The sequence below is a fragment of the Opisthocomus hoazin genome, chromosome 3 (assembly GCF_030867145.1).
Source record: "Opisthocomus hoazin isolate bOpiHoa1 chromosome 3, bOpiHoa1.hap1, whole genome shotgun sequence".
NCBI classification, from domain to species: domain Eukaryota; kingdom Metazoa; phylum Chordata; class Aves; order Opisthocomiformes; family Opisthocomidae; genus Opisthocomus; species Opisthocomus hoazin.
The window spans coordinates 95105029-95132462 of record NC_134416.1 but is presented as its reverse complement, the minus strand read 5'-3'; the positions used below and the strand labels follow the sequence as shown (position 1 = coordinate 95132462).

At 40.0% G+C, this 27434-nt stretch overlaps 1 protein-coding gene across 9 annotated transcripts in view; it reads left to right on the top strand.

Moving 5' to 3' along the window:
* Positions 1 to 27434, top strand: part of CTNND2 (catenin delta 2) — a 694166-nt gene that overhangs the window by 513913 nt on the left and 152819 nt on the right. For all 9 annotated transcript variants that reach the window (XM_075417107.1, XM_075417104.1, XM_075417100.1 and 6 more), the window contains 2 exons: positions 1097 to 1229; positions 24743 to 24956. In XM_075417107.1, coding sequence (XP_075273222.1) covers positions 1097 to 1229; positions 24743 to 24956 — 347 coding nt within the window. The remainder of the gene's footprint in view (positions 1 to 1096; positions 1230 to 24742; positions 24957 to 27434) is intronic.

Sequence of the window (27434 nt, the reverse complement as noted above, 5' to 3'; positions counted from 1 at the left end):
ATGAACTCCCAGGTGATAATGGTTACTGCAACAGAGAACCTACAGCCTTTTTCACAAGTCGCCACTTCCCCCTCGTTTCCCTCTATTACCTTGTACGTGTAGCATTAGATGGAAGATGGTGAAAATATTTATATGGCTCAAAAAAATTAGCTCTTAAGGAAAAGGCATGTGAGAATGAAATATCTCATGCAGAGTGGCTGAGTGCGTGTCTGGCTCTTGGGACGCAAGGTCTAAAGCCATTTTCATGAATGATTTTACCCTGGAACACAGATTGGAAAAATTTACCTGAAGTGACAGAGTGAGCTGCAGAATACCTGCTGAGATTTGTTCAACACACTTGGATTCAGTTGTTTCATTTGATGCTAATGGTGTTTAATGCTTTATTGGATTAAAGAAAAGTGCAAAGACCGAGTCTTTGTATTTCCCTAGCTGCTTTAGATTGAGTAGTATGAATGAACATTTCAAAGTAATTCAATGTGTATTGTGTAATTGTAAAATTACGGAATCACAGAAGGGCTGAGGTTGGCAGGGACCTCTGGAGGTCATCTGGTCCAAACCCCTGCTCAAGCAGGGCCAGAACTGTGTGGCTTTACATTGAGCATGGACCGTATCTGGAAAAAAATAAACCAAACGACAAAATAGGGTATTGCTTTCTGTAGAATATAAGAATTTATATCAAATAAAGATGGCAGTAAGTAAAAAGAGTTTTTTGACAAACTACCATGTCATAGCAAACCATTTGTGGTTCTGATTCTGGGGTCCATACTTTAATTTTAATATAATGGTATAAGCGTGTATCTTCTTTCTTTTCTTATATTGAGATTTCATTTAGCCATTTTTATTTAGGAAACTTCAGCATTTAGAGACCTAATTCATGAAGTTATTTAATTATACTTTATATAACCTTTTTTTTTCAGAGAAGTACAGTTTAAAATGAAGAATAGCTTCATATGTGATTTAATATTTGCTTTGAAAATAATAGGAAAAAAGTCAAGATTTTACTTAGACATGTCTTTCTTTGTTGGCCCAACTGTTGCCACATTTGTCCACTAATAGCAGAATTGCTGATGAATCTTTCATGTTTGTTTTTGCACAGAGAGTTTGGATGGCGAGATCCCGAGCTTCCAGAAGTTATACAGATGTTACAGCATCAATTTCCCTCAGTACAGTCCAATGCTGCAGCCTACTTACAACACTTGTGTTTCGGAGACAATAAAATAAAAGCAGAGGTAAGATTTATAGATTCTTTTATGAACAGTGACGCTGTCTACCATTCATCAGCACCAATCATTTATATGTACTTTAAAAAGAGTTACAAGAGAAATCATGTATATATGCCTGGACCCATTTTACTCTTAACTTTTACTTAAGTCATTTAGAACCATTAGAGAAAGTAAAAAATACATAAAATATTATTGTCACTCTTTTTTTTTTTGTTTGGTTTGGAGTATTTTGATTGATTTCATGCCGTTTAAACACTGTATCAGTAGTTGTTCAGTAAGCAGGTAGTGGTATAGCCTTGATCCCACTGAAGCATGTGGGCATTTCCTTAGGATTTTCAGAGAGAGGTGTTTGGGCACTAAATCCAAACACAGAAGATGAAAATTAAGCAAAAGGATTCTGAATCAAAGCCTGCTTTAATGTGTAATTGTGCGAGTAGAGTTTAATTTCACTGGATTTGCAGCTTGAACTGTGTTCGTTGGTCTGTGATCTTGAAATTCAGTGCAGATTGTATCTTAAAATTCAAACAGCAATATAGACTTTGTTCTGTACCTGTAGCTGATCAGTACTGCTGGCTTGCTCATTCCCTGTGGTTAATGGGACCAGTTCAGCTTTTGGCACAAGTTAAAACAGAAGGAAGGCGGCTCTGAGGGATCTGACAAACACACAGTAGTCAATTAAAATTGAATGAGTGGAGCTGTTACCAGCCCCAGCTGCCTCCCCTGGCCCTCTCAGAGATGCTGCTAATCAGGGAAATGTGGTGTGCACATAAATCTCTGCCTGTACTGGCACCTTTTAGCCTGGCGCGTAAAGGTAAACTGAGATCAGGATCTGGTATTGCTTGTTTGTCTGAGCTGTGCAGTGATGCTGGCTTGCTAGTGCTTCATTATCCTCACCCTGAGCACATGCCAGTCCGTGGGTCTATCCGGCTATAGCAGCTTTCCCTTCTAGGCTTTTTCATGCTGAAGGAATTCCCGAGTGAGTAAGTAAGGTCTGCTGACACTAGCAGAACTGCACTGGTTGTGTACATCACCTCAAACATCTTAGAAATAATAATAAAATAATATTTATGTGAGTGTTGAAATGAAGATTGTGCACTGGAAGAGAGAACTCTGTTACAGGTATTGCTGAAAATTTTAGCTGCACACTCTCCCCATACTCATTTCTCATCCTTACTCACAAATTAGTTTTTAAGTAAAAGAACTGATTAATCTCTAAGAAAGGCAGTTAAATGATTAGAGCAATTTATTCATTGTACAATCTACGCTTCGTCCTGTTGGCCATAGATTGGGAGCCCTTAGGTAACTCACATTTGAGAGAAGATGGTTTGATTTTTGCTGCAAACCATTTAGGGAGAAAGAAGACTGATTGTTGTTTATCTAACCCATCCTGCTCAGACAGGACATCAGCCTCTAAACTTCAGATTCACGAGCTAGAGGGGTGAAGGTAAGCGTATAAAACAGCAGAGCGCCAGGCAACTCTCTGAGCTTCTTCTCTGGAAAAGGGTAACGGATAAAATGAGAATTTCTCCCCTTCATTTGTTATTATTCTGGTCTTTGATATATTCCTTACTCCAGAATACGTAAACTGTCTTTGGAATCACGCCAAAATACATTTTTTTTTTAAAAGTCCACCCGAGAATGTGCTTTCAGACTTGTGATACTGTGTATTTTTTCTAAGAAGATAAAAAATGAGATGTGTTGTCTACTTTTCTAACGCTTTGTGAAGCTTCTTTATCTAAAGCATCTAACGTTTTTAAACTATTTTATCTCTGTCTGTCTGTACCTGTCGACCAACCTGTAGTATATAACTGTAATTGCTGTTGTGTTTAGGCCGTGATTCAGCGGAGCACTTCAGCAGTTTCTGTGTGTGTTTGTTGGAATCAGGATCTGCCCAAAGGAATTGGAAGTGTGCTTAGGGTCTGCTTGAGCTCCCCACTGAATAAGAATTTCTTGAGGACCCTTTTGTGTGAGGAGTTCAAAGTCCTTTCGATAACAGGATATTGCAGCAGATATCCCAGATTCTTCCTAGGCTTATCCCCAGCCAGAGGAACTTGAATGGTGCTGTTGAACCTACCTGGCGCAACTCACGTGCCAACTGATAAGGATGTGTCTGAATTATGACTCAGACCTAAATAATAGGAACTGATCTCAAAATTTACTCTTCTGCAAAGTATTTTTGTTGCAGTTGTGTGTTGTGTTGTGGCTGGTTCTCCTCTGAGAACGAGCACATTGAATACCCGATTCCTTCTGCATGGAGAGCAGGGCGATAGTTCTGCTGCACGCGGTCGCGGGGAAACGCACCAGCTCGGACACAAGGTGCAGGGAAAAGAAGCACCAGGACACATCCGAACTTTTATTTTCCTTGCAACCGCTTGTCAAATTAGTAATTACCAATTTTGGAAGTCCAGGTCTAAGTTTGAGATTACAAAGCTGAAAAATTCCAATTTTTTTGAAGCACAGAAAACTGTGGTTTTTTACCAAATGCCTAGCTTCAGCATAGCAAATAACTGGGACTAAAGAAAGAAAATTGTGTTGATGGTGCTTCCAACCTGGGAAAAAGGACAAACATAGGAATGCATAAGTCAGGAAAACTGCTGGTATTCTGTACGCCTGGCAGGCACGAAGGAAAAAGCAAATATTATTCACTAAATAATTGTTCAGTGGTAATGTGTTACATGCACTTGAACGTACACACACACAGAATGAATAACCTTATGCAACAATTTTGTTTATTTACTGGTTGCATTGAATTTGAAATGTGATGCAGTTGTTAATGTTTCATCTCTGGAGTTAGCCGACAAAAAAAAATAACGTTCATTTATCTTTATCTCTAATGAGCAGCAAATTGTCACACTGCAATTAATGGCTATTTCACCCAGAGTTTCTGGAAATAACTGTCCTGAAACACTTTTTTTTTAATCTTTTAAGCATGATTTATACTGTATTGCCCACCAAAAAGGTGATGAATGATCTGTCCTCTGAACCTGACCGTTCTTTCAATCTTCCAGTTTTGTTTTTGTGTAGTGGTAAACTTGTCCTGCTCTCATAAGCGATTAGTGGTATTTGTGTAAAAATTCTCATCATGTGCTTGGTAGGACGAAGGCCTTTATATTCCTTTGAAGTAAAACAGTCAACTAAAATTTAGACAGAAATAGAAAATAGTGGCTATGACTACATGCATTTCTGAGATTCCAAACACCTTTTATGTTTTTACCATTGTCTTTTTCTCTGCTAAAATATTTTAATTTCTTTGGCTGAAGTGTGGAACACTATACCTTGCTTCCTCTGTCCCCCCTGAAGAAAAGGAGGTGGAAATACTCTATGGAACACAACTATGAAAAGTAATTCAGTCAAAAAAGGTGAAAGTATGGCTAGGGAAATGAGAGATCATTTTCCCTCCATGACTCTGTTCTTTACGGCAGGTGTTATTTCTAAAACACGTGTTGATCTCAGGCGTACTTCTGAATTTGATGACGTTATGCTAAATGTACCTTTGCTGCTACATAAGTGTATGCGCCCTGCTCAGTCTTTTATGTAGCCATTCTCTCAGACCAATGAGGTCTGCAAATGCCCTTCTCTAACTTAAAGGACTTTCAAGCAAAGTTGGTAACTGTTTACGTAAGGATATCCCAGGCTGGCTACTAAGATGTCAGAAGTCGTTTACTTTTTCACAAAAAAACGTCTGGATGGAATTAGGTTTTGTATTTCTGGTAGAATTTTTATTTTTCCACTTCCAGCCCTGAACATACCAGTACAGCAGTCGATAAATGTGATGAACACTGACCGTTGATAAAGATGGTGGAGTTATTTCTTGCAGCTGCTGCAGCTTCTATGCTGCTCAAAACCGTTCAGTGCTAGTCTTTAGAAGTGTGATTGCAACGGCTGCTCTTAGCTGGAAGTTTTCCACAGGTGCTCCTGAAGTATTGCTGACTGCAAGGCAGGCACCACATCTTCTGTCAGTAGCTCTTCTCATTCTCTACCTTTATTCTCAGTTCTTGGTGCTTAGGTGGTGCAGCAGACGTGAGAGTGGAGATGAAGAAATTGCATTATTTTTGCTAATGTCCAATAACTGGATTTTGCATCTCCTGTTGAGCAGTGACCAGTCCTCGCTGAAGATCTCATATATGTGAAAGGGGACATAAGTAGGCAGAAGGCTAAAGGCTGTAAAAATTACCAGGCAGCCCATTACAGTTAGACATAACAATTCTGATATTTAGAATCTCAGAATACTTTAGTGATTCATTATATAAATTATTCTTTCATTGATGACTGAAGAATGCAACTAAAAGGCAAAAGGAGAGGAGGAAAAGTTTTGACCTGATATTTGAAGGCAAATGAAAAGTTGATCAGGCAGAAGAGCACAAGAAGGCCCTTTCAGATGGCATTTTCTCCTAAGGAGAGGGCTCTTACACCAACAATGGTGAGATTGTGAGCAGAGCCAGAGTAGCTGGTCCTGGATGCCAAGAAGGAACAGGCAGGGGATATAGGAAAAGAGAAACGTTTTAAAATAGTCAGCAGAGAACATTTCTTTAAAAGAGCACATTCTGTTAAACACAGGATTCATTCTTCCACAGCAATTTTTCTTCCTATAATGACAGCTTACTCCTTTGTATAAGGTCACCATATAAAAGGATTGAATTGTGCAGTTTCACACGCCAACACCATTTTGCTCGCATGGAAAATGGCAGCCTGCCATCAGCTGCTAAGGTGTACCAGGTCACTCGGGGGTTTTGGCACCAATAGCTCCTTTCTGCAAGCTAGGAAATTAATTTTTGCCGTCAAAGCCACAGCACTTGTGGTTGTCATCTCAGGAGAATTGTGCAACGATGCCAAATAAAAGAACAGTAACTACTGAACTGTCCTGCCTGAAGCCTTCCCTTGCGTCCTTAATAAACATCTCTGGGTCAGACAGTTTGCTCTTTATCTTGGAGAGCGTTCCCATATACTCACTTCACACAGTCTTAGAAGAAAAGTAGCAGTCTAGACATTATTGCATGGTTTTCTAAAAAAAATGAGTGATTGCACGCTGAAAGCAACTATTTTCCAGACTTGCTCAAAACCATCATTCACGTTGATTTTGTCATTAATCTTAAAAGTTTTTCTGTGTCTTCTTCTGTGAGTTCTTCAGCATGTGCCTAGAACCCTTTCAACACGATACCACTGCCCTTTCATATGTCAGGCAGCATGCCTAGATTATACTAACCTCTTGTTTATCTTCATTACTTTTATATTTATGTTGCTTTTTATTATTATTGGTGAGGGCTTGTTGAATATACATCTTTCTTTTGCATCCTCTATTCTGTTAAGTGTGTGATAGTGCATCTGATTGAAATGGAATACGAATATGAACCTTATAAGAAAAAAGATCTCATTCTCAAATGTAAGTTATTGTCATCATCTTCCAGGATATATTTTTTTCTCACCTATATCTCTTTCATGTCCTTTCAAGTCCATGGTGTTGCTTTTAGACCTTCTGGCTAATGCTGTCAGAATTCTTCATAACATTTGAAGCATCCAGAAGGGGGGTTGGAGGTGCTCTCTTCATTCTTGAAGGATACCTGTGATTTTGTTTCTACAGTGTTCTGCATGATTCCCCTGTGTTTCCATAAGGGGTCCCTGGGAAAACAGGATATCTTTCTTTTCCGATGTGTTTGAAGAAGAATCATAGTTTTGCATTCACCTTCACATAGCCTTTCTCTTCTCTGTTTTCTCTTCAGCTAAAGGCTAGAATTTGGCTTGTCTGGTGGTGATACTGTCAGTTTTCTATTAAAGACATTATGTAAACTCCTTTAATCTCTGCATGCAAGATGATACAGACATGATATTTAATTTAAATGAAAGAACTATCTCATAGGTGATATTGAAAAGTAGAGTAAAAATTGCAGAGAGGCTCTAAAACATTTGTTGGGAGTGCATTTTAGTGCAGACAATAATTGCATACTTTTGGAGAAAGTATACTTCCCTGTTCAGTTACAAACATTTTATTAGTACTCTGATAACTATAATTTTCATAAGCTAAAAATGTGTGTGGGTAAAATCTCACAGTTTGAGAAATACTTCCCTAAATGGCTTCACAAGAAATTTACTGTTTTACTGATGATTTTTCACGTGAAGGGGTGCTTGCCTGCACCTGATTCCCAAAATGAGCCCTGATATGTTCATGCTTTTGCTTAACTATGTTGGGATTCCTGCGTGGAGGAGGGTTTGGGTCTGTCTCCTCATCACCCTGGGCAGTCGTATTCACCTGTGCAAGTAAATGTCAAACAGTCCCTTTCAAATACACTTTTTCTGTAGTTTTTACTGGTAGAAATTACTCTAATGACATAAAGCAGCACCCAGTGTCATACCCAGAAACAGTCTTCATGTAAGAATTTAGATTTTTTATTTTATAAAGCCCCATTAATGATGATTTTACAGGACTTAGCTTTCAGGTTCTTACTGACCTCTAGTCTGTTTTCTAAGAAGTCAGTCAGCAGGTGCTGTGTGGTATTACAATGTAGGTTGGGGTTTTTTACTGTCAATTAACCATATACAAAATGCAAATTTTTTTTTTTCAATATTTTACTTTTGAAGTGTTTTTGCAAATGACCCTTTGATTTGTCTTTCATAAAATGACTTAGTTTGCATTATTGGAATAGTTTTTCCAAGAAGTCATTCCACTCCTTGCACCTTGTCATGCAATGATATGATTTGACACTGAAAGAAAGATAAGTGTAACTTCCGTGCACAGCCATGAACAGCACCGGAGTCTTACTCTTCACAGTAAGAAGAAGTATGCAGAGAGCTTTATGATTACTTCTTATCCAATTATTTTCAAGATTTTTATTCTTCAGCATGAGGAATGCCGTTTTTCATGCCTTGTCAAGGCTTATTTATCTTTTTAGCTTTATTTTTGCAAAGAGCTTTTGAACTGATGGTACTTGAGGAGTGTATTTCAACCAACAGAGTCTACATCTACACTGCTACAGTATTTGTGGTGTACTGCGTAGACCTTACATGGGAAGTAACTGCAAAGAGTAAAATAACTGACCTGTAATTGTTATATGAGACTTGGTCAACTATAACATAGGGAATGATAAAATTTACAAAACCAAACTGTGACAACAACAACAGTTAATTTGATCAATTTGAGTATCTGTTATTTTAGCTTTCTCTAGCATACCTATGGCTCAAATCCACTCTATCATGCTGTAAGAGATTACGTATTTATGATTCATTGTAGCCAGAGAGAGAAGAGAAAGATGGGGTAAATATGTGAAGATATCATAAATGATGAACAGATACAGTAAAAGCTGTATACCTGAAATAAAATAGGTTTATACTGAAAGCACTTCACTAAGTTTCAAGCCCTAAGTCCATTTTTAGTCCTACATGACCACAGACTCTCCTGTAAAACGGGGGTGATAATTTTATTCTACTTTGATTATTTCCTTTTATTCTTCTCAAAGGTGATGAGTTGGCAACAACCCATCAATATGAACACTTCTGTGGTTTCAAGTTGAAAGCATTTGTGAGGGACGTCCCACTCTGCTTTCATTCTGGGTGTTTTTAGGATATACTCAGATGGTGCCAAAAATGCCAAATGCTCCCCTTTGACGTGGACACCCATGAGAGCAGAGGTGTGTGCCCTGGCTGAGCAGCGAGTGTGGAGAGGATTGTCCTGGTCCTCCGTTGTAGGGCTCTCGGGTACTTCTTGTTCCATTAGCAGCTGCATCAGGAGGTGGAAGGTTGCCCAAAGGAAATGGTGGTGGTGGTTCATGCTCCACGGGGCTGGACACGTGATACTGGATCCTCACTGGCGACAGGCTCTCTTATGATGTCCTAAATCACTGCTTTCTCCTATCGCTCGAGTTGAAAGGGGAAGGTCCAGGACTGTGTCCTAGTGGTCCTTCTATCTCCAGTTTACTGGCACCATGCATCTTGTGGCATTCTTGCAGTCACGTGAGTTTGGAGGGGTATATAGGGGCTGAAGACGTATTTTTCCTATCCTGTTGGAAAATTCATAAAACACAAACCTGGAACAGAGGAAGGATGATTTCGCTATTTTGTTAGGTTTATAGAAACAAAGCCCTTTTTTCCTGTGATGAAGATCTCATCACTCTGATATACTAACTGTGGCTTGTCTCACATTCTTTCCGTAGGGGATGATTTTTTGAAAGCAACCTTTGTTTTCTTCTATTGCTGCTGCTTTTTTTTTTTCTTTTTAAATCAGCCCCATTTGATCCCATCTTCAGACCTGTGTAACCTCTTGTAATCTCACTGCTCCCTTCTATGTTATTTGTTCCAGCAGTTAGTGGCTTGAGATGTATTTCTGTGTTAAGGAAGGCAGATGTAAATGGTCTGCTTCTCCTCAGTAAAACAATGATTTCTGCACTTCAAGCCCTTCTCTATTGATAGGTGTGCAAGAGAATACATTTGATAGCATTTCAGTAACTACAGCACTAGTTTGAAGTGTCTAATATGTCTGCTTTGGATGTCCCTTTATGCTGTCTCCGTGATACCCTCTCTCCTCTTATAGTTTAAATTGTGTGAAGCAAAAAAGCGCTAGCTCACGGCCTGTAATACAACTTTGTGACTGAATGTTTTGCCTCTTTTAATACTACCTGAAACTGATGAGGCAGAAAGGGCTGCATTGGTCTTGTCGCAATAATCTATGTTAACGCTGTTGTTAAGAACACTTGTACTCTTAATAGTCTTAAGACAATGTTATTTAAAATAACAATAATAAAAACCAGACCTGCATTCACTAATCTCTCCCAATCTAGAGTCCAGCGCTGAGTTACTAAATAATATTTAGCAGAATATATCAGTCTGTTTTTTCTTGCAAATCAGTTGTCTTTGCTGGTAAATTCCAGAAACATGGTTAACTATAAAATGGTAGGCCTTTCACTTCAGTTTAGGGCTTTTCACTTTTTTTTTTTTTTTAAAAGCATTAAAGCCTACTTTCTATCAGGGAATTAAATCCTAAACTGATCATCTTGCTTTCAGAAGCGTTTCTGAGTGCATCTCTCTGTTCAGTTTCACCATCTAATTTATGCACTATCATTTTATTACATTTATCTCTTCTGACGATAGAGTGCCTGCCTTTGTCTTTTTGCACAGTCTTAACATTTATTAAGCCTGAGTATTAATGAATGTCACGGAGTGCTGTGCTGTGGCCCCACAATCTGTGCTTTCTGTAGCACAGAAGGAGTGGCATTTTACACTCTGGGGTCCCTCTAGGGTCATTTAACCACGGTTGTTCTTGATTTCATGGTCAGGATACTTTACCTGAATTATAATAATGATTTACTAGGCACCTGGCATATATTTCATTTAATGTAAGATTAGGAAAATATTGTAGTTCTTAAATAAAGGAATTAATGACCAGCCCCACTGGAGTATCGTTCAGTTAAAAGAGGAAATTGAGGAGTTAGGATGTTAACTGAAGACTGCACAGCAAAGTAGTGACAGATTGCAAGGGACAGTTCTTGTCTTTTGCTTCTCTGCTCTGCTAGGGATCTTGATTAATGCTTTGGATTTATTGCATTCACATTTCAAAATCATTGCTTTTGAAAAATAGCCTCAACTGGGAGTGAAGTGTCAGTCCTGTAAAGTGACAAAGTATCAGTCCTGTGAAGAGATGTGGTTTTAAAAAGAAATGAACAGGAGTATATTATTTCATAAACATAATGGAACATGTAGTTGTGGTTGTTTTTTTCTGAGTTATGATAGATAAGCAAAAAATAGACATTTTACTTGCTGCCTTCCTGTTGTTTTCAGTCTTTTTGTAACATAACATCATTCTCTCATCTCGCAAAGAGACTGAACCGAATGAATTTACAGGAAACCATTATTATGTTTTAAAATAAATTAATAAGCCCAAAGTAATGGGCTTAATATTGAGAATATGTATCGATATTTTTACCCCACACACAGCTGTACGCTGCTTTCATGTTCCCCAACCTCCCGTTGCCACTTCTTCCCTCTCCAGGGAGTAGCTAAATGGACAAAGTTTTGCCCACTCTTCCCACACATTCCTCTTTAAGATCTGTTTTTCTGTGATACTAACAAATTGTCAGCAACCATTATTTAGAGCCAAAGCAGGCCAAATTTTTTTTTTTTTTTTAATTATTAACAACTGTCCACACTTCATGGAGATAATTGGAGCTGCGCTGTTGTTGTCTGGACTATCCTGTTTATGCACTACACCGCAAACTGTTAGCAGTGCCTGCAAACATCTTTGGGATGCTGAGTTTGACCTCTGTTTCGCTGCCCTGCGGGGGCCTGGCACTGGTGGTCTTGTGGGCTGAAGGGAGTGGGTGAGGTCTTGGACAAAACCTGTCGAGAGATCCCTTACTTGCCTGGGTTTAGCACTCACTCCTACAGTGTCTGCCTCGCAGGAGAGGAGAATGCTGGCTGAAGGTTTCTGGTTTTTTCAGCTCTGGGCACCCAGAGTTTGCCTCTGAATGAGTAACTGCATAGAAGAGAATTTTAGGCAATCAATTCAATTAGCCTGAAAATTCAGATGTGAACATCTGGTGATAAGACTTTTCACGCAAGTAAGAAGAGAGAAAAAGGAAAATCAGTATTATGTGCACAAGGTGAATGCCTTTGTGCTACTTTCTGTGGCATGCAGCAGGTGCAGTAAGGACATTGCACTGTGTCGTGAATGTCCCTCCTCTGATAGGAGGGAAAGATGTCCCGGTTGTATTAAAACATTTGTAAAAGCTGTATCTTTTGTCTTTTAAAATATTAGGCGATAAGGAAGGAAAGATAATAACACACTGAAAGACAGTGTCATTTGACATAAGTAATGTGATGTTGCCACGTTTGCAATGGGCAATAAATATATTTGCAACTTTTTCAAGCGGTATAATGTTCTGGTATATATGCCATGGATTTCTTTCTATTCATAACTCTTCTACCAATTGCTTCTCTGATTTATTAGACTGATGTGTGAATGCAGAGGATTACTTTCCTATTGTAGAGCATGTTTTTTTATTGCTGTTCTCATCATCCCACAAGCCACGGTAGGACTTTGCACAGTATATATAGAAATAAAATAACCTAGATTGATATCAGTATCTGTAATTTGATGCTTTCGTAACATACCTGCACTGAAAAGGTTGGCAGCACAATGATTTCAATAAGGTGAACTGCAGTCCTGATAAAAAGGCCATGCCAGTGAAACATTTCAGGTAAAGACCATCAGCCGATCTCCATAGCATGTTCAAAAATACAAAGAGGTGGCTGTTACTAAGCTACCAAGAGTGGCTGCAGCAGAAGGCACAGGTTTGTAGAGGCATAAGGACACCTAAGGCTTTATAATTAAAATGCCTACCTGTCTGTCCAGCCACTGCAGAAAACCATTTGAAGTCACTTGAACCAGAGAGTCCTTGACGTAATCTCAGAGTCAATTTATACCGCTGCTGCTGAAGTCGACCCTACTCTGCTTGGGTTTACAGTGGTATAACTCAGGGTATGACTCATACCACGTGAGGAAAACAAGAAAAAACAAGACAATTACAAACAAGATGTGAAAAATTATCCATTTTGAAATTCTGAAGTTTTGGACGTTTTTTACTAGGCATAGGCCAGATTCTGTCCTCCTCATCCAGGAACAGTACTCTTGACAGATAAATGGCTGACGTCTGTAACGTTGATATCTTGTAGAGACCTTGGTTTAGGCAGATAGGGAAATGCATTAGATCTGTGAGGTGTGGCTTGAAGAGTTACTTGGAATATAATAACGCCTTTTAGTTTCGCAAAGAGATTTGATTTGTTTCTGCATACTCGTCTGTATAAACAGTAGGGATGGTAATGCCCCCTACAAGGATCATTTAACATCTCTAAAGAAGTAGTTCCTGCAAAATGATACATGACACGATGGGTCCAAACCAGCCCCTTGTAGCTGAGCTGTTGCTGCTGCCACAGGTGCTGAGGAGCAGGCGGGAACGCTGCCCACCAGGGTCAGCAGCACGATGGATCTGGCCGTTGGCTTCGCTAGCCAGATTGCAGCCGTGTGGTTAACCAAGCAAGGCCCTAAAGAAAGGGACACACGCCTTACTCCACACACAACGGGATTGCAGGGTTTGGGGTGAGGGCTTTTACCGAAACTGCTACTTTGCCATTCTTACGTCCGGGAGCAACTGAAAAATTGCTGCAACTCGCAAGCTTTACAGAGTAGGAAGCAGAGTTAGTCCATTGGCAGTGAGGTGGCACTGGTTTTGATGGTGATTTTGCTTGTTCCTCATTTCTGTACGCTTTTTCTGTAGGCTGCTGATTGAATTGTGCTGGACAGCTTTTGGAAGGTGAAGCTTATTGGCAGTTCAGCAAGCAAATGGAAGGTTATGTTGTTAGGAAAGAAACAGAGAACAAAGAGGCAAAGAGAACCTGAGCTAGACAAAGAGGAAAAAGATATTATTCAAACCAGTACAAGTATATCTATATGTATACATACCCATTTATTATAATACATACTTTTTAATATATATAATTTTGCATATTGAACTGTGGATATGACAGAGTACATTCAAGGCAGGTTTACTTGTGCTGACTTTTACTTCATTTGTAATACTTACATAAATAGGGAGATGGAGGAAAGATTCTGCAGTGCAGCTTTGCACTGGAACTCTTAAATCACAGGTCGTAGTCGTAGCTGTGCCACAGCCTGTCTTTCTGACCTTAGGCAAATAGTTAAATTTTATGCGTCTGGGTTTTTCTTAGCAAAACTTCCTTCCAAAGAGGGATTTTGTGAGAATGCATTCATTAGCTTTTGAGGCCGTAACTGGCCCCCCACATACTTCAGCTTTATAAAGACAGAAAATTTTCACGTGACTGAGAGATTCTCTGGAGGATAATACACTAGTTGCAAGGAGAGAATACCTCTTGTTTAAATCGCAGTAGAGAATGTCATAGGAGCAGAGGTCATCAGGGGGCAGCATGATGCTTGATCTAATAAATTGTGAATGTATTTTTAATCTGAGAAGAAGTGGCGTGATATGTATTCTGTGAGGCAGACTGTCTGAGATAGCTACAGCAAGCATCAAAAAAAGGATCTTTTTCAGTTTTCAATTAGAGTTGAAACATCAGGTAGAGTTGTTCTGTTGTGTGGGCTTAAATGACTGAAAAAATAGGCATTTTCTGTGGTCTTATTGGTGACCACCTTGTTCCAAGATGGTAGTTGTGTTCACATTGACTAAATCCCACTAATACTCTTAACTGAATATAGTTAACTACAGCTTCAGAATTTTTCATCTAACACAAAGCTGATGTTCTCTATTACTCTTAAAATATTTGAAGTACTGACCTACTGCATTTTTTATAAAACTTATTTTTTCTTTACATAAAAAAATGGTTGAATTTTCTATATCTTATTTAACTTCACTAGGAATCTGGTTATAGGAATACCAGGATGTTCTTAGGTGAAGTATATATGTCAATTTTTTCCCACTAGTAAATGTAATCCTTCATTCTCAAATGGATGTTTAATTCTTTTTAAATACCGGAAAGTAAATGATCCAAACCTTTGGCGTTAATTATCATTTTTCATTTAACTTCAGACAGTACTGGATCAGTGCTTGAGTGATGCCAATGTCTTTTGCATCTGAAATTAATATTGCTGTTACATTATCTGTAAAGCACACACTGCTGAACCTTTTTAGCGTTGTACCTTTTTTGACTGTTTTGAAAAGCAAAGACCCCCAATTAAGATCAAGTAATTACAATACCTTCTAAGGGCTTTGGCTCTGGCGTACTTTTCCTAATTTGTGTGTGTTCCTCGGTGTTAGTTTATACCCCCATCGATTCACAAGCTGAGAAGCTTGGTTAATGCAGGTCAATGCCGATCTGTTCTTTTTAGGAGATACTGCTTTTAACAGTGGGATTGAAAATTGCTTTGCTGATACCTTCACAGTCAGCCAAGCACTTTAGGTCAGCTCTGTGCCTGCAGTTAGGAGTGTTCTTTGTGTGAACCCATTAATGCTGGTTGTTCAGATTTAGAATGTGATGCTTGTGTCACCCTACAAATTAATGTTTTTTAAGAGCATTAGGGTAAAGTGCTTTACAATTATAGGTAGCTTATACCTAGCCAGAGATTTTTTTAGAGGAAAACAAAATCATCCTAAAACCTTGATTTACAATAGGCATAGCCTTCCTACCAACCATGAAATACAAAATGTATCACAGTGCAGAATACATTAAGGCTTACTGACTGAGCTATTTATTCATACCTTTTCAGGTTAATTTTGGAACGTGATTTGGAGTCTCCTTCTGTTTGGGACATGTTTTCCAGTCTCTGTTAACCCCATACATAGATCCCAGGATCTAAAGAGGTCACTTACGAGACACAGGGAAAAACAAATGTATGCTTAGTAACAGAAATAGAATATCCACTCCTTGAAAAAAGGCTTCTGAGTATTGACCCCATGTTGTGCGTCCTCAGGTGTCGCAGAACTGTTGCTCCAGACACCTACCTGATTTCTACAGATGCAGAAAAAAGATCCGCTTCCGTCTCTGTGTGCTGCAGTTTTGCACACAGAGAGCAGTTCTTACTTAACTTAAAGCGGAACATTGTATGTGTACCAGTGATTGAATTTATTTCAGTTATGCCTGTTCACAGCTCTATATCGCTTTTGTGTCTGAGCTAACAAGTCCTTAATGACAGTTCTACAAAACCATTCTTAAACGGGACCTAGATCCAAACCCTGGCTTAGATTCCTTAAACAAATTAGACTTCGGAGCTAATGTAGCAATTTGCATAACATTCAACTCTATTTTAAGCTAGAATTGCTCAGCACTTTTTTAAACTTGTAGCAAATTACTTTGCTAATGAGACTAAATTACCCTATGATGTTACAGGTAAATTTGTCTGTAATAAATCCCGTGTGCATTTGCCACGTACAGACTTTGTACGGTCTGCCTGCTGTTCCATAGGCATGTCAGAAGAAATAGTGCAGAAGATTGAAAGTCTGAACAAGTACATTTCTCTTAAGAGACATATTGTACTAAACACTATTACCATAGTCTGTTTTGGTGGAGATTTGTTTTCTTCCTTTCATATCCATTTTGAGTTTTAGGTATCAGCCCCCTGAAACTAGCTAGCAATGAGCCTGCCCATCTCCCAAACCCTTCTCCGAAAAATGGAGTAGATTTTTTCCTCTTAGACAAAAGTCACTTTAATAATATAAACAAGGCAAAGAAAAGTAACAGAAAGGTTTCATGGAGATGATTTGAACTGCAGTAGAAATATCTCAAAATGTAATAATTTCACAGGTACTGTATGTAAGCGGTCAGTGCAGCCGAGCTGCTGTGCGGGCAGTGGCTTCTTGCCTGGAGTGCCCTGGGCTCTGTGGGCTCCCCGGTGTCTGCCCAGATGGTGAGCTGGAGAGGAGCAGGGTGGCTGTGGTCGAAGGGTGTCTCAGGAACGCCGTGCTGCCTGCTGCTGTTTAAAAAAACCTTCTGACAGTTGGTTCTGCTCACTTGTAGCTTCTCCTTCCCACACCCGTGGAACAGAATTGCTCAGAATCCGTGCGCGTGTGAAATAATAAGCGCTTATTTTGCTAGTTGGAAAACCAGAATCTAAGAACACTAAAACCAATTATTACTAAAAATTTCCAGAAGACAACTTAAAATTAATTGTCATTTTAATTTGGGAGTTATTGGATATATACTGTCATCTGTGCTAGCAGTCGGTTATATTTTAGTTCTGTTGTGTATGTAACAAATGGCATTAAAAATAATTCCATGTGTTTAAATACTTACATTTTCATATATTGAAACGTGCTTTCTTAATAATGGAAATATCACGGAATAAGAGGTGGATGGTGCAGCGTGTTATGTCAATTAAGCTGGCAATTAATGTCTGTGGTGTTTCAGAAGGCTTGATTGTTGTTAGATTTCCTTCACCTCCTTTGGAGGAAGAGTTATTCAAAACTGGTTATTAAGTAAAATGCAGAAAGTAAGCATTTAACCGTGAATTAATCTTTGAATTAGGTCTGTGGAACTCTTCTTAGTGGAATGCTTAATGTCTTATTGGGAAGAGGAGATCGTGTTATTTTAGAAACACACTTTATCACTCTGTCAGTCTGTAACAATTTTTGTCACCTATTCTTAATCCTCTTCTGTTTCCATTGTATTTTGCTTTGTAAGGCAGGGTAGGCAGAATTAAATGCAGAAGAGGGTGTTCCAGTTATGCCTGCTGGCAAAATTTGAACAATATCTCAGATACCCACTTACTGAGTATAAATAGAAGAGGGAAGGGTGTTTTGGTTTCTGTCACCGCAGTATTTTTAGGCTGTGTTGGAATACTTCATTATCTAGCAGTCTTTGGCTAAACCATTTAAAACCTGAAGCTTCACTTTTCTTCCTTTTTGTATCTCTGGCTCTGATTTTTACAGCCTTCCAAGGGATGGAAGAGGCAATTTCCATTATGCAGTGATTGAAAGAAAGAGTTTTGCTTCTTTTCTTCACTGCTGGGAGGAACAGAATAATTTTTATTTCAGAGTAGAGTTCAAAACCCTAGTAATAGTCAAAACAGCTAACGTCTATTTGCTTTGACTTTGCTTCTGCTGTTGCAAAGCCATAAGCAACAGCCAGATTCCAGGGCCAGTTTTCCGACACCTTGATATGAAGAAAGATCACTCACCTATGTTTTGTTCACATTTGAGAAGTTATCATTCTTCTAGATGTGAGATAATAATACTTTTGATTGTAGGTCAAAGCATGAATTCTGCTCAGTCTGAGAGTCCTGGTTATCCTCGCTTTTCAGCCAAACCTTCCCCGTCCCCAGGGAAGCAAGCCAGTCGGGTTTTCACATCCGATTGTCAGACTTCAGACAGAGCCCGGAGGACCAGCATGGCTTCTGTGCTGATCGGTGACAGGTAGCATGTTTTGTCAATTAAGGTCATCCACTGCAATGCTGTTACTGCTTCCACCTGACAATAATGCAGTTTCAAGCTGTTAGATTTGTGCAAGCTTTGGCATGCATTTCCATTGACAAGTAAAAGGTAAATTAAGAAGGCTGCAATATTTCCTACAATACTTACACTTTATTATTTTTCCTGAGAGGTCCAGTGTTCAGAAATTGTCCTTCTGTCCGTTCTTTTTAGAGCACAGAAAGTATCCTTGGAGCAGAGTAATCTCAAATACAGTAAAGGTTATATTTAACCAGTGTAAAACAAAGGAAGGAGAAGATACTGAAAGCTGTAGATCCAGACATCTTTCCCAAAGGGAACTAAACCTACCTCAGAAGAGAGGTCTCTTGTTTTTTTTTTTTTAATGGAGCTTTGTATTTGATCCACTGACTCAAACGTATCCTTTCTATTAGAGTAGTGCTGCATGAACTGCCTCCTGCCATCTGTGGGATTAGTGTTAGTAGTCTTCAGAGTGGTCGGGACCAAAGTCGTAACTGCTGCTTGGAAATGGAGCAGGACATGTTATGGCATTGCATCAGAAGGTGGGCGCTTCTCTGTTAGACTCGCTTAACAAGCCAGCTGGTGATTTCTCTTGTTCTGTATCCTTCAGTGAACATGAGACAAGGCTGAACACGTAACCCAGTTAAAATTTCAAGTATAGAATAGTATATGCTAACCTAAATTACATATCTACAAAACCAATACGCTAAATGGACAAGAAATTAATCCGATATGGATCATCCTACAAATAAAAGTGTCCCTATGAATTTTGTTAGGTATTTATGTTAAAGAAGCCTAGATCACACAACAGATCGACACAAACATGAGGACGGTGCCACGTGAGAACAGGCACACAAAGCAGCACTCACGCAAACACGAATACTAATGCATGGTCCTTAATCTCCAGCTAATCAAGCTCAAAGCTTGTTGGCATGTCTCAGCTCACATGCACGCAGACATGCAGAGGTCTCTCCAGTAACTGGTTCAGACCTTAGTTCTGCCTAGTAGCATGTCCTCAGACCCTGATCTCACTGGTGTAGATCCCCTAGATCTACGGTGTCTCTGATGGCTCTTCCTGAGATCTCATATCCCGCTCATCAGCTGTTCCAGCTCGAGGTTCACTAGCATTACACCCATCCAGAATGTAACCATCCTCATCCAAAAAAATAGTTAGGAATTAGGTGTAAGAAGAGGATAAAACAGACTGCAGTGATCATGTACAGGGTTTGGCCGAATAAGCATACTGAAGCACAACTTACTTATACATGACCAGGCCCTTCTCTATATTTTCTCATGTTGTTCCTCACCCATGCATTTGGATGTCTCCCTTTTCCTACCTTTGCCCTTCTGCTAAACATCCCTTAAGTACTGCACATTGCCACATTCCCTTGAAAGCAACCGATAAGCATGTTCTTTCCCGTGGGACCCATGATAACCTTGTCATTCATTCCTCACTGCGTGCCTCACCCCTCCTTAACACTTGAGAAAGCTCAGGCTGAACCTCTCCAAGCCTTTGAGCGGTTCCTTCAGCAGCCCATCAGCCAGCGACCTCGCAGACCTGGCTTTGGTATTGTCTCTTGTTCTATAGGGTGTCCGTATAAAAGTGTGGCTTAATACTTTTCCTGTCTCGTCTCTGTTTATATGCTGGACAGTCATGGACCAGATGTCCTCATAAAACAGATGTCCTTATGTTTCAGGTATCTACATACCCTTCACATTCTACATTTCTTTCTACACATCCATCCAATCTCTTGTTTCAAATTAGAAAAGCAAGCTGTCAAATAATTCATATGCTAAAGTCATACAGTAATCAAGTATATCTATATTGTTTCAGACATATCATCAATGTATTATTGACTTGTTTTACCAACACATATGCTTCAGGCTGGTCACGTGTAACTCATGGTAGGTTAAATATCTAACAGTCCACTGTCATGGAAAATTTGTTGTGGTAAACACCATGGAATCAAAGGTCAGCCTTGAAACTGATAAATTACATTTTTCAAAGGCTCTTGGCATGAGACATCCAGGCTCTTGTTATTAGGAACATAATTAACATCTTCACTGCCTCCAGCAGTGGTGTGAATCCCTTCTCAAGTCCAGATTCACCTTGTATCTGCATAGTGACAGGACACATATGTCCTCAGATGCAATGCAGAAACAAAGTTCGTGCGATGCGGAGGAGAAGACTCTGGTATCAAGCTGACATGAGTGCGCTCTTACCAGTCTGTGGACCAGAGAGTCTGGCACCTTTCCCTGTCCTGTCTGTCTGTGTGATAGCATCATGGGACTTGACCAGAGCTAGTGCTTCTGACCAGCAAGTAGACAGTAACATTAATGGTGGAGGGTCAACTTTAAAAGGAAAGTTTACAAATTTCCTTGACAAAGTAAACATGTGATTCATCAGACAAAAGCAGCTCTGTGCATTCTTCATGGAAAATTTTTCATGGCAAAATTCATGTAATCTCTGTTCCTTCAGTTTTGATCAGCATAGGCTTACACTATGCAGCATAGGTTTCTGGTTTATTCGGAAAGTTCAACAGAATTAATTCAGGCTTATGCATGCTGGGATTCCTGGTCCTGATAGGATTTGCCATACACTCCATAATGCCACATGTGAAAGAATGCAGCCTGTTTTCTTTATTTAACAGCTCTGTAACAGCATCTTCTGAAGATATACACGAAATATTTCTAGTGAGGAAAAAAAAGGAGAGAACATTCAGAATTAACGGTGTCCATGGGTTAAAAGAGTCGTGAGAAACACCACAACACAGATTCACCCAGCATGTTTAATGCTTCTAGTCTGATCCTCTTTTTCTTTATTATTATTTTGAGAAGAGATAGCGTAAGAAAGGGAGAATATATTCAAGACAGGAAGAAAAAACTTTATGATATGACGCGGCAAACTCAGTTGTGCTGCAGATTTGAAGGTCATCGTTTTGTCTTCAGAAGTGGTTACTCTGGGATTGATATGTGTGAGAACAGAGTTGCTCTCCTGAATCTCCCGATAACCTGGTACTATGCTGATTATTTGATTGTAGCAGGCAAGCAGACTCTGGCATATTCTGTGTGCTTTTTCTTCTAGATGTAGCGAGGCAGCACCCATTGATGTGCCGTAAATATTACATTAAGAAATGTTCTCTTCATATAAAGTCAAGAGAGAGACAGAAGTGGCTCCCGAAAGTCCTTTGGGGGAGTGGGATTTGATGCCCCATTGGTGCAAATTGCTGCTTATCCACCTGTCCCGGTATGCTTGGCAAAGACGTTTGGCAGTAGCGCTGCTGTTGAACTCACTGGAGCCGTGATAACCTAGCTCAGCTGAGATCTGCCCCAAGAGACTCACCAGGTCGGAATTGTCCTCCAGGCTGCGGCTCTAACTCCATAAAGGACTTGAACAAATAATTTCATTTCCTTTGCCTCAGTTTCTGTGAATGTAAATAGATACTGAGGACATTCATCACCGTCTCACAATCTGTCAGGCATAGTGAAACCTGCTGGAGAGTACAGGATTAAACAGCTATGTAGGTATGTGATGAAAACACGAAGATGGGGTGAGACTTCTGGTGAATAATGGGCAGTTGGAAAAACAAAAACAGAGCAACACAGTAATCCAGATAAAGAACAGCATCAGAAACTGAGCCCCCACTTGTGGAGAATCAGCTTCATCTCTGCCTGCGTGACACACCTACTTTGCCAGATAACTGAGCCTGGAAATTCAAAGAAAGTTTGCAAAAGAAGTCTTGTCTTTCCCAAGTAAGAATAGGTTCTTTCTTCAGTAGAACTGAAGACATTTAATTCAATTTAGGGGAAGTGTTACGTAACATCCATTTCATTTCTGTTGTTGTTGCCCCTACTTTTTTCTGACAGAAATGCATTTTTGATGAATATTTAATACCCTTGCTTTTAGGAAAGTAGTCTGCTGCTGATTTGAGGTTCCTGAGAGAGGAGGAGCTGCATGAGCTGAATACCAGTGTGCTGTCAGACCCCATGTCTGGAACGGGAAGGTAGAGCTCAGGAATACCAGCTGAACGGGGCAGACCCGCACATTTTTCCTTAGAAGGGATCAGAAGACAGCAAAACCTGTCGCCTGAGGGTGTCCATAGGAGAAACTGCGGAGAAGCCTGAAATGCCGCTTGGCTGTGTCCGAGAGGGAGAGGGGGGAAAACAGCACAGGCGCGGCGTGCCTCGGAGCGGAGGCAGAGCCCTCTGAGGCTTCGGGTGAATTGTAGTGCTTGGAATGATTTTTGCTACGAAGTTAATACTTTTTCCCTTTCACAATCTTTTTTTACCAGGGAAGCAATTAAAATATTCATTCAGCATATTGTACTTTAAAAATATAAAACACAAAGATCAGCATGTGTGTTTTCATTCTGTCGTTCCTGATATTACTCATCATACCAGAACAACTTGTGTATTTTTTAACTGCGTTCTTTTTTGCGTCAGATCTTGTTTCTTTTTGGAGGTTCAAGTGTGAAGCTCAGTGTTTGGTTCACCTTTTGTAGAACGGATGCATAAATTTTTGTTCCTCGTCTGTTTCAATAAATGTCATCGATTTTATTATGTAGGTGGCTCTTCGTGTAGTGTGCTTGGTTTTGAGAATCTGGTGAGTAGAGGAAGGGAACGTATTTTAGTCTGAATATTAAATGGTGATGGATGATAGAAACAAGCAAACAACCCACTCTACACCCTACTCCTCCCGCATAAACTTGCAAATTTTTTCCTGTCTTGGAAGGGATCAGATGATTCCATTGCAAGTCGTCCTGTTCGCATGGGTCAAGTTTTGATCAGTGAAGTGTATTGCAACGCCATTTCTCTTTGATCTGTTTTTCTGGTTTCTAAACTGAAAGGTGTCATGGTTTGTCTGAGCAGTAGAAGCATGGGCTCTCGCAAAGATTAATGAACTTTCTGCTTCAAGTTGATGTATTGTGCCATGTCCATTCACGTCTCTGCACTCTCCATATAGTGCCAGCTGCTGTATATTGCTCAGAAAGTTGAACATGATATGCTGATATAATGCCTATTTAAGGTAGAATATGAATATCTTAGTTTATCTTTAAACGCTAGCTATCACTTTGGTATTTAGCCCAAAGGTGTGTTGTAACTGTATACGCAGTATAACATTTTAATTTAAAGCTGTAACATCTCAGTATATACACTTTTTAACTACAAAACTGCTCTATTACTGGGTTGTGTTGTTTAAAAAATAGGAATATGCCAGATAAGCTGGTAGAAGAAAGAGAGAACTTCTGTTTTATCAGTGAATAATTTTGTATAGCTCCATTTCGGAACCTCAAAGGCTGAATCATTTTTCAGTCTTTGTTTGCAGTGAAGTTTATGTTGGATTCATGAAATGCCATGTATCAGTTGTACTTAAAGATTTTGAGGTTAGTAGATAGAGCATGAATTTCTAATAAATTTTAGTGCGCTTTATTTAACCATTTCCTACTCCCAAGCCTCCCCCCTCCAAAGAGCCCCCAGAATGCATGCCTGTGCAAGAACAACTATGCAAAGCTCTTGAAACTTTTCATCATAAACTTTGGTTCGAAATTTAATGTCTCGCCTCTCCCTGCAGGTTTGAAAACACTCTGTAGCTGTCTCTCTTTTAATGTTTTAGGGAAAATACTACTAGAGATGGTAAAATGACCAGCTGAAGGGCCTGGCTTGCTTTGAGCCTTAGCCTACAAGTGGCTAAGTGGAGAACCTGTTTGACAGAAGGATCTGTATGACTTACTTGAAGCTAAAGCATTGTACTCCTTGGACGTTAGTTAAGAATCAGTCTGGTTCCTTGAACCTGGATCCAAGACTGGTTACTGTTCAAGGAGCAAGTAGTGCCACAGAACAAGAAGGAAGGATTTATGGCAAACAGATTTTATAATGAATTTTTCATGGTATTCTTCACCTTCTTGATCATTTGCCTCAAACATTTTTGTGCTTTTTCTAGAATCATATTTTATATAAGGTATTCCATTAGAAATTTATTTTGTAGGCCACCTTAGGAATGAATAACTCTTCTGTTCCTGCATTACTTCAGGGTTGCCGTCAATCGTAATAGAACAAGTATTCTGTGATTTATCTGTCATCCTTGTCTTTATGTGTGTGCAGACTTGCCCCTTTTCCTTTCATCTTTGCTTTCCCCATTTTTGTTGATATAACGTCCTTAAAGATACTACAGTAGCTGTTCACATTCCAAATAGTTAAATGTAAAATAAGGGACTTCTAAAAGCTTTGTTTCATTAAGTGCTTTTTTTTGTTTGCTGTAGTCTTGTGGTTTTTCCCATAGCTTGTGATGAGTTAAGCTCCAAGGCAGATGATGTTTTTCCAGCACAGGAAAAACCCTTGCCAAGGCAAACCATGCTGAACCTGGAGAAACCTCACAGAGGCAACACTCTTGACTAACTTTTGGCTGCTTTTACAGAGGTTCAGGATTGTCGCTGTACAGTTATGTCGCCACTGACAAAATAATGCGAAGAATCAAAGCAGTGTATGGCGGCAGCTCTGCGGGGCAACCAGCATACCTTTGCTGGAGCATAGCCTGCGTGAACCACAGCTTAATTACATTGGGTAGCATATATAATGCCGGTGTTCATTCTGTAATTTTATGCTTATCACTTTGGCCTGTTTCAGATAAGAAGACAAGGCGGAATACAATTACTGGTGGACCTATTGGACCATCGGATGACAGAAGTCCACCGTAGTGCCTGTGGAGCTTTGAGAAACTTGGTATACGGCAAGGCAAACGACGACAACAAAATTGCTCTGAAAAACTGTGGTGGTATCCCAGCATTAGTACGGTTACTCCGCAAGACTACAGATTTGGAAATCAGAGAACTGGTCACAGGTTTGAATCTTTCAGTATTTTTTGTTCAAACTCTATACAGGGCCTGCAAGCGGAGTTCTGCGCTGCATGCCACTTGCTCCATCAGTAACTCTTATTTCATTGCCATCTTCTCTGCCGTAACAAACCACTTTCAAGCCCTTCAGGTATATGTAATGTAGGAATAGCTTTACTGAGTATTATGCAGACAGTTTACAGGTGCAGGCGTGGTTTATGCTTACAGATGCTGGTCACTTTGTTCTTGGTTAGCCATGAATGCTCTTGCAGGAGGTGTGCTCCATCCACGGATGTGTTGCGGTGGGAATCCAACCGTCAGCTGTGCTCTGCTCTCCCTCCTGTCTGGTGTAGGGCTGCACGTGCAGAAGCTGGATTTTACTGAATTTTCTTAGAAGCTGTTACTCATTTCTTTTATATCCTCTACAGTGAGAGGGAGGATTCGTTTTGTTTGGCCTTTTTTTTTTTTTTTACTTTTTGTGGTTCTGGTAGGAAAATGGAAAAGCACGTTGGTGAGATGGACAGCGGCATCTTCTGAAGCCTTTTTTCTGAAATCGGATAGCATGCTGTGTGACGTGTTAGAAATATGCAGGTAGTGGTAGGTAGAGTCTATTTCTTTTCTTGCTGTAGTAGAATCTGATCTTTTTAAGATTGTTTGGACTTTTTCCTCTATGACATTCAAGGTGGGGGTTTTTTTTGGAAGTACGGGAATGCTGTCAAACAGCACTGGTCTGAAATGTTTGGAGATTTTTTTTCCCCTTCCCCCTAAGCTATCCTATTTAAAATGCAAAACAGAAGCTAGATGGGTTTTTTTGATTCTTCACTTTGTGATTTCATTCTGTTTGATTGCTAACATCAATGTGGTGATTAATTTAATGCTACAAATAAAAAATCTTAAGATCTTTTCATCACCTTGTTTTACAAAGCCTGTATTTCCATTATGATTTTCCTACTAAAATATGTAAGAAAAGATCTCATTTCTGTCATAGAACCATCAGAGTACACGCTATTATCTGTGCTTCTGCAGAAGTTACTTACCCTTGTGGGTCAGGCCTCATTTAGGGTACAAATGATAAGATGATTGTCTTTTGGCTGACTCCAGGTTCCTTCCTTGAGGGTGTCTGAATTAACCACATGGTGTTTTTTAAATGTAGATTTTTATATTTAATTTTGCTTCTTAGTTACAACACCTATCACCTCGTACTAGTTAGGCAGGATTAATGGGGCAGAGATACTGGGTTACACGAGCTCGGATGGTGCCTCCTGCAGAGTGACAGAATTACTGACAGATCTAATAAAGTGTAACCACGGCTTCGGATTCAACGTACTTGTTTGTCTCTTGGTTCTGTTGTCTGTGTCCTGGCTCCAGGGAACATTCTGCCTATTTGTTCTGAGTAGTAAGTGGCGAACTGCTAATGAACATCCGCAGTACACCTCAGCAGTCACAGTGGCATTTCCCATGCTGTCTGTAGACAGAACACACAACGTCATTAGGCCATTTAAAGAAAAGATACTAGGCTACAGTTCACATTCCTTCCATGGCACAATAGGTTGTTAAATTTTCCTGAATTCCCACAGAAAGAAAGGATGTGTGTGCCAACACACCCTCGAACTTTTACTACCAAGAGAAGTAGGTACTGAGCATCGATGGTAGGCAGTCACCAGCCGTGTACGGGTAGACACAGCTCCCAGGGACGGTGAGCATCTGGAGTGCTGGACGGCTGTGAAGGGGGAGCAGAGCGAGATGGTGACCCTGAGGAATGGAATCAAAGTCAGTGGTATTTCCAGATTTTATTCCTAGGCCTGGTTTTGTATTGGGTTTTTTTTGTTGTTGTTACTAGCCAGTACATCCCAGAAGGCCACTGCTTGCCCTGGCCGGGTTTTGTGCCTTTCGGAGTGCAGATCACTCGCCCTTGCTTTGAACATGCGAACCGGGCAGTGGTGGCGTTCTGCAGAGCTCCTTTCCAAAGCAACGCTCAGAGCTGCGCCTCTCATCTTGCATCTCTTAGGAAACAGGCTGGAATCGCGCATCGGATTCCGTTCTCGTTTGCTTTTTTGTAAAGTGTTGTAGTGTGACAGCTGCCCCAGTTAAATTCCTTCCCTCTGTCCTTTCTGGGGAAGGAAAGATAGCTCCTGCAGCAGCTGCCGTGGTAATGAAACAATTTGACTTGGTGGTAGGCACGGGGGAAGATAAAAGAAGTTCCTCCTGCTTCCCGCCAGCCTTCCTGAGCTGAGGTGGCAGGAAGATAATTATTTCAGCAGTGCCACCACAGCCTGAAGGAAGTACAGAGAAAATAATAGCAAATGTGTGTTTTAGGAGTAAACATAATGCCTTGAGCCTTTCCATCTCATGTTCATTGTGCTTCCTGTCGACCTAAAAGCTGTTCGTGTTTGCTACTACTAGAGAGGGCGCAAAGTTCCCCCCTTAGGTATTCACACAGGCTCTGCCATTGCCGCCCCTGAACACTCCTCCAGCAGTTGTCCTCA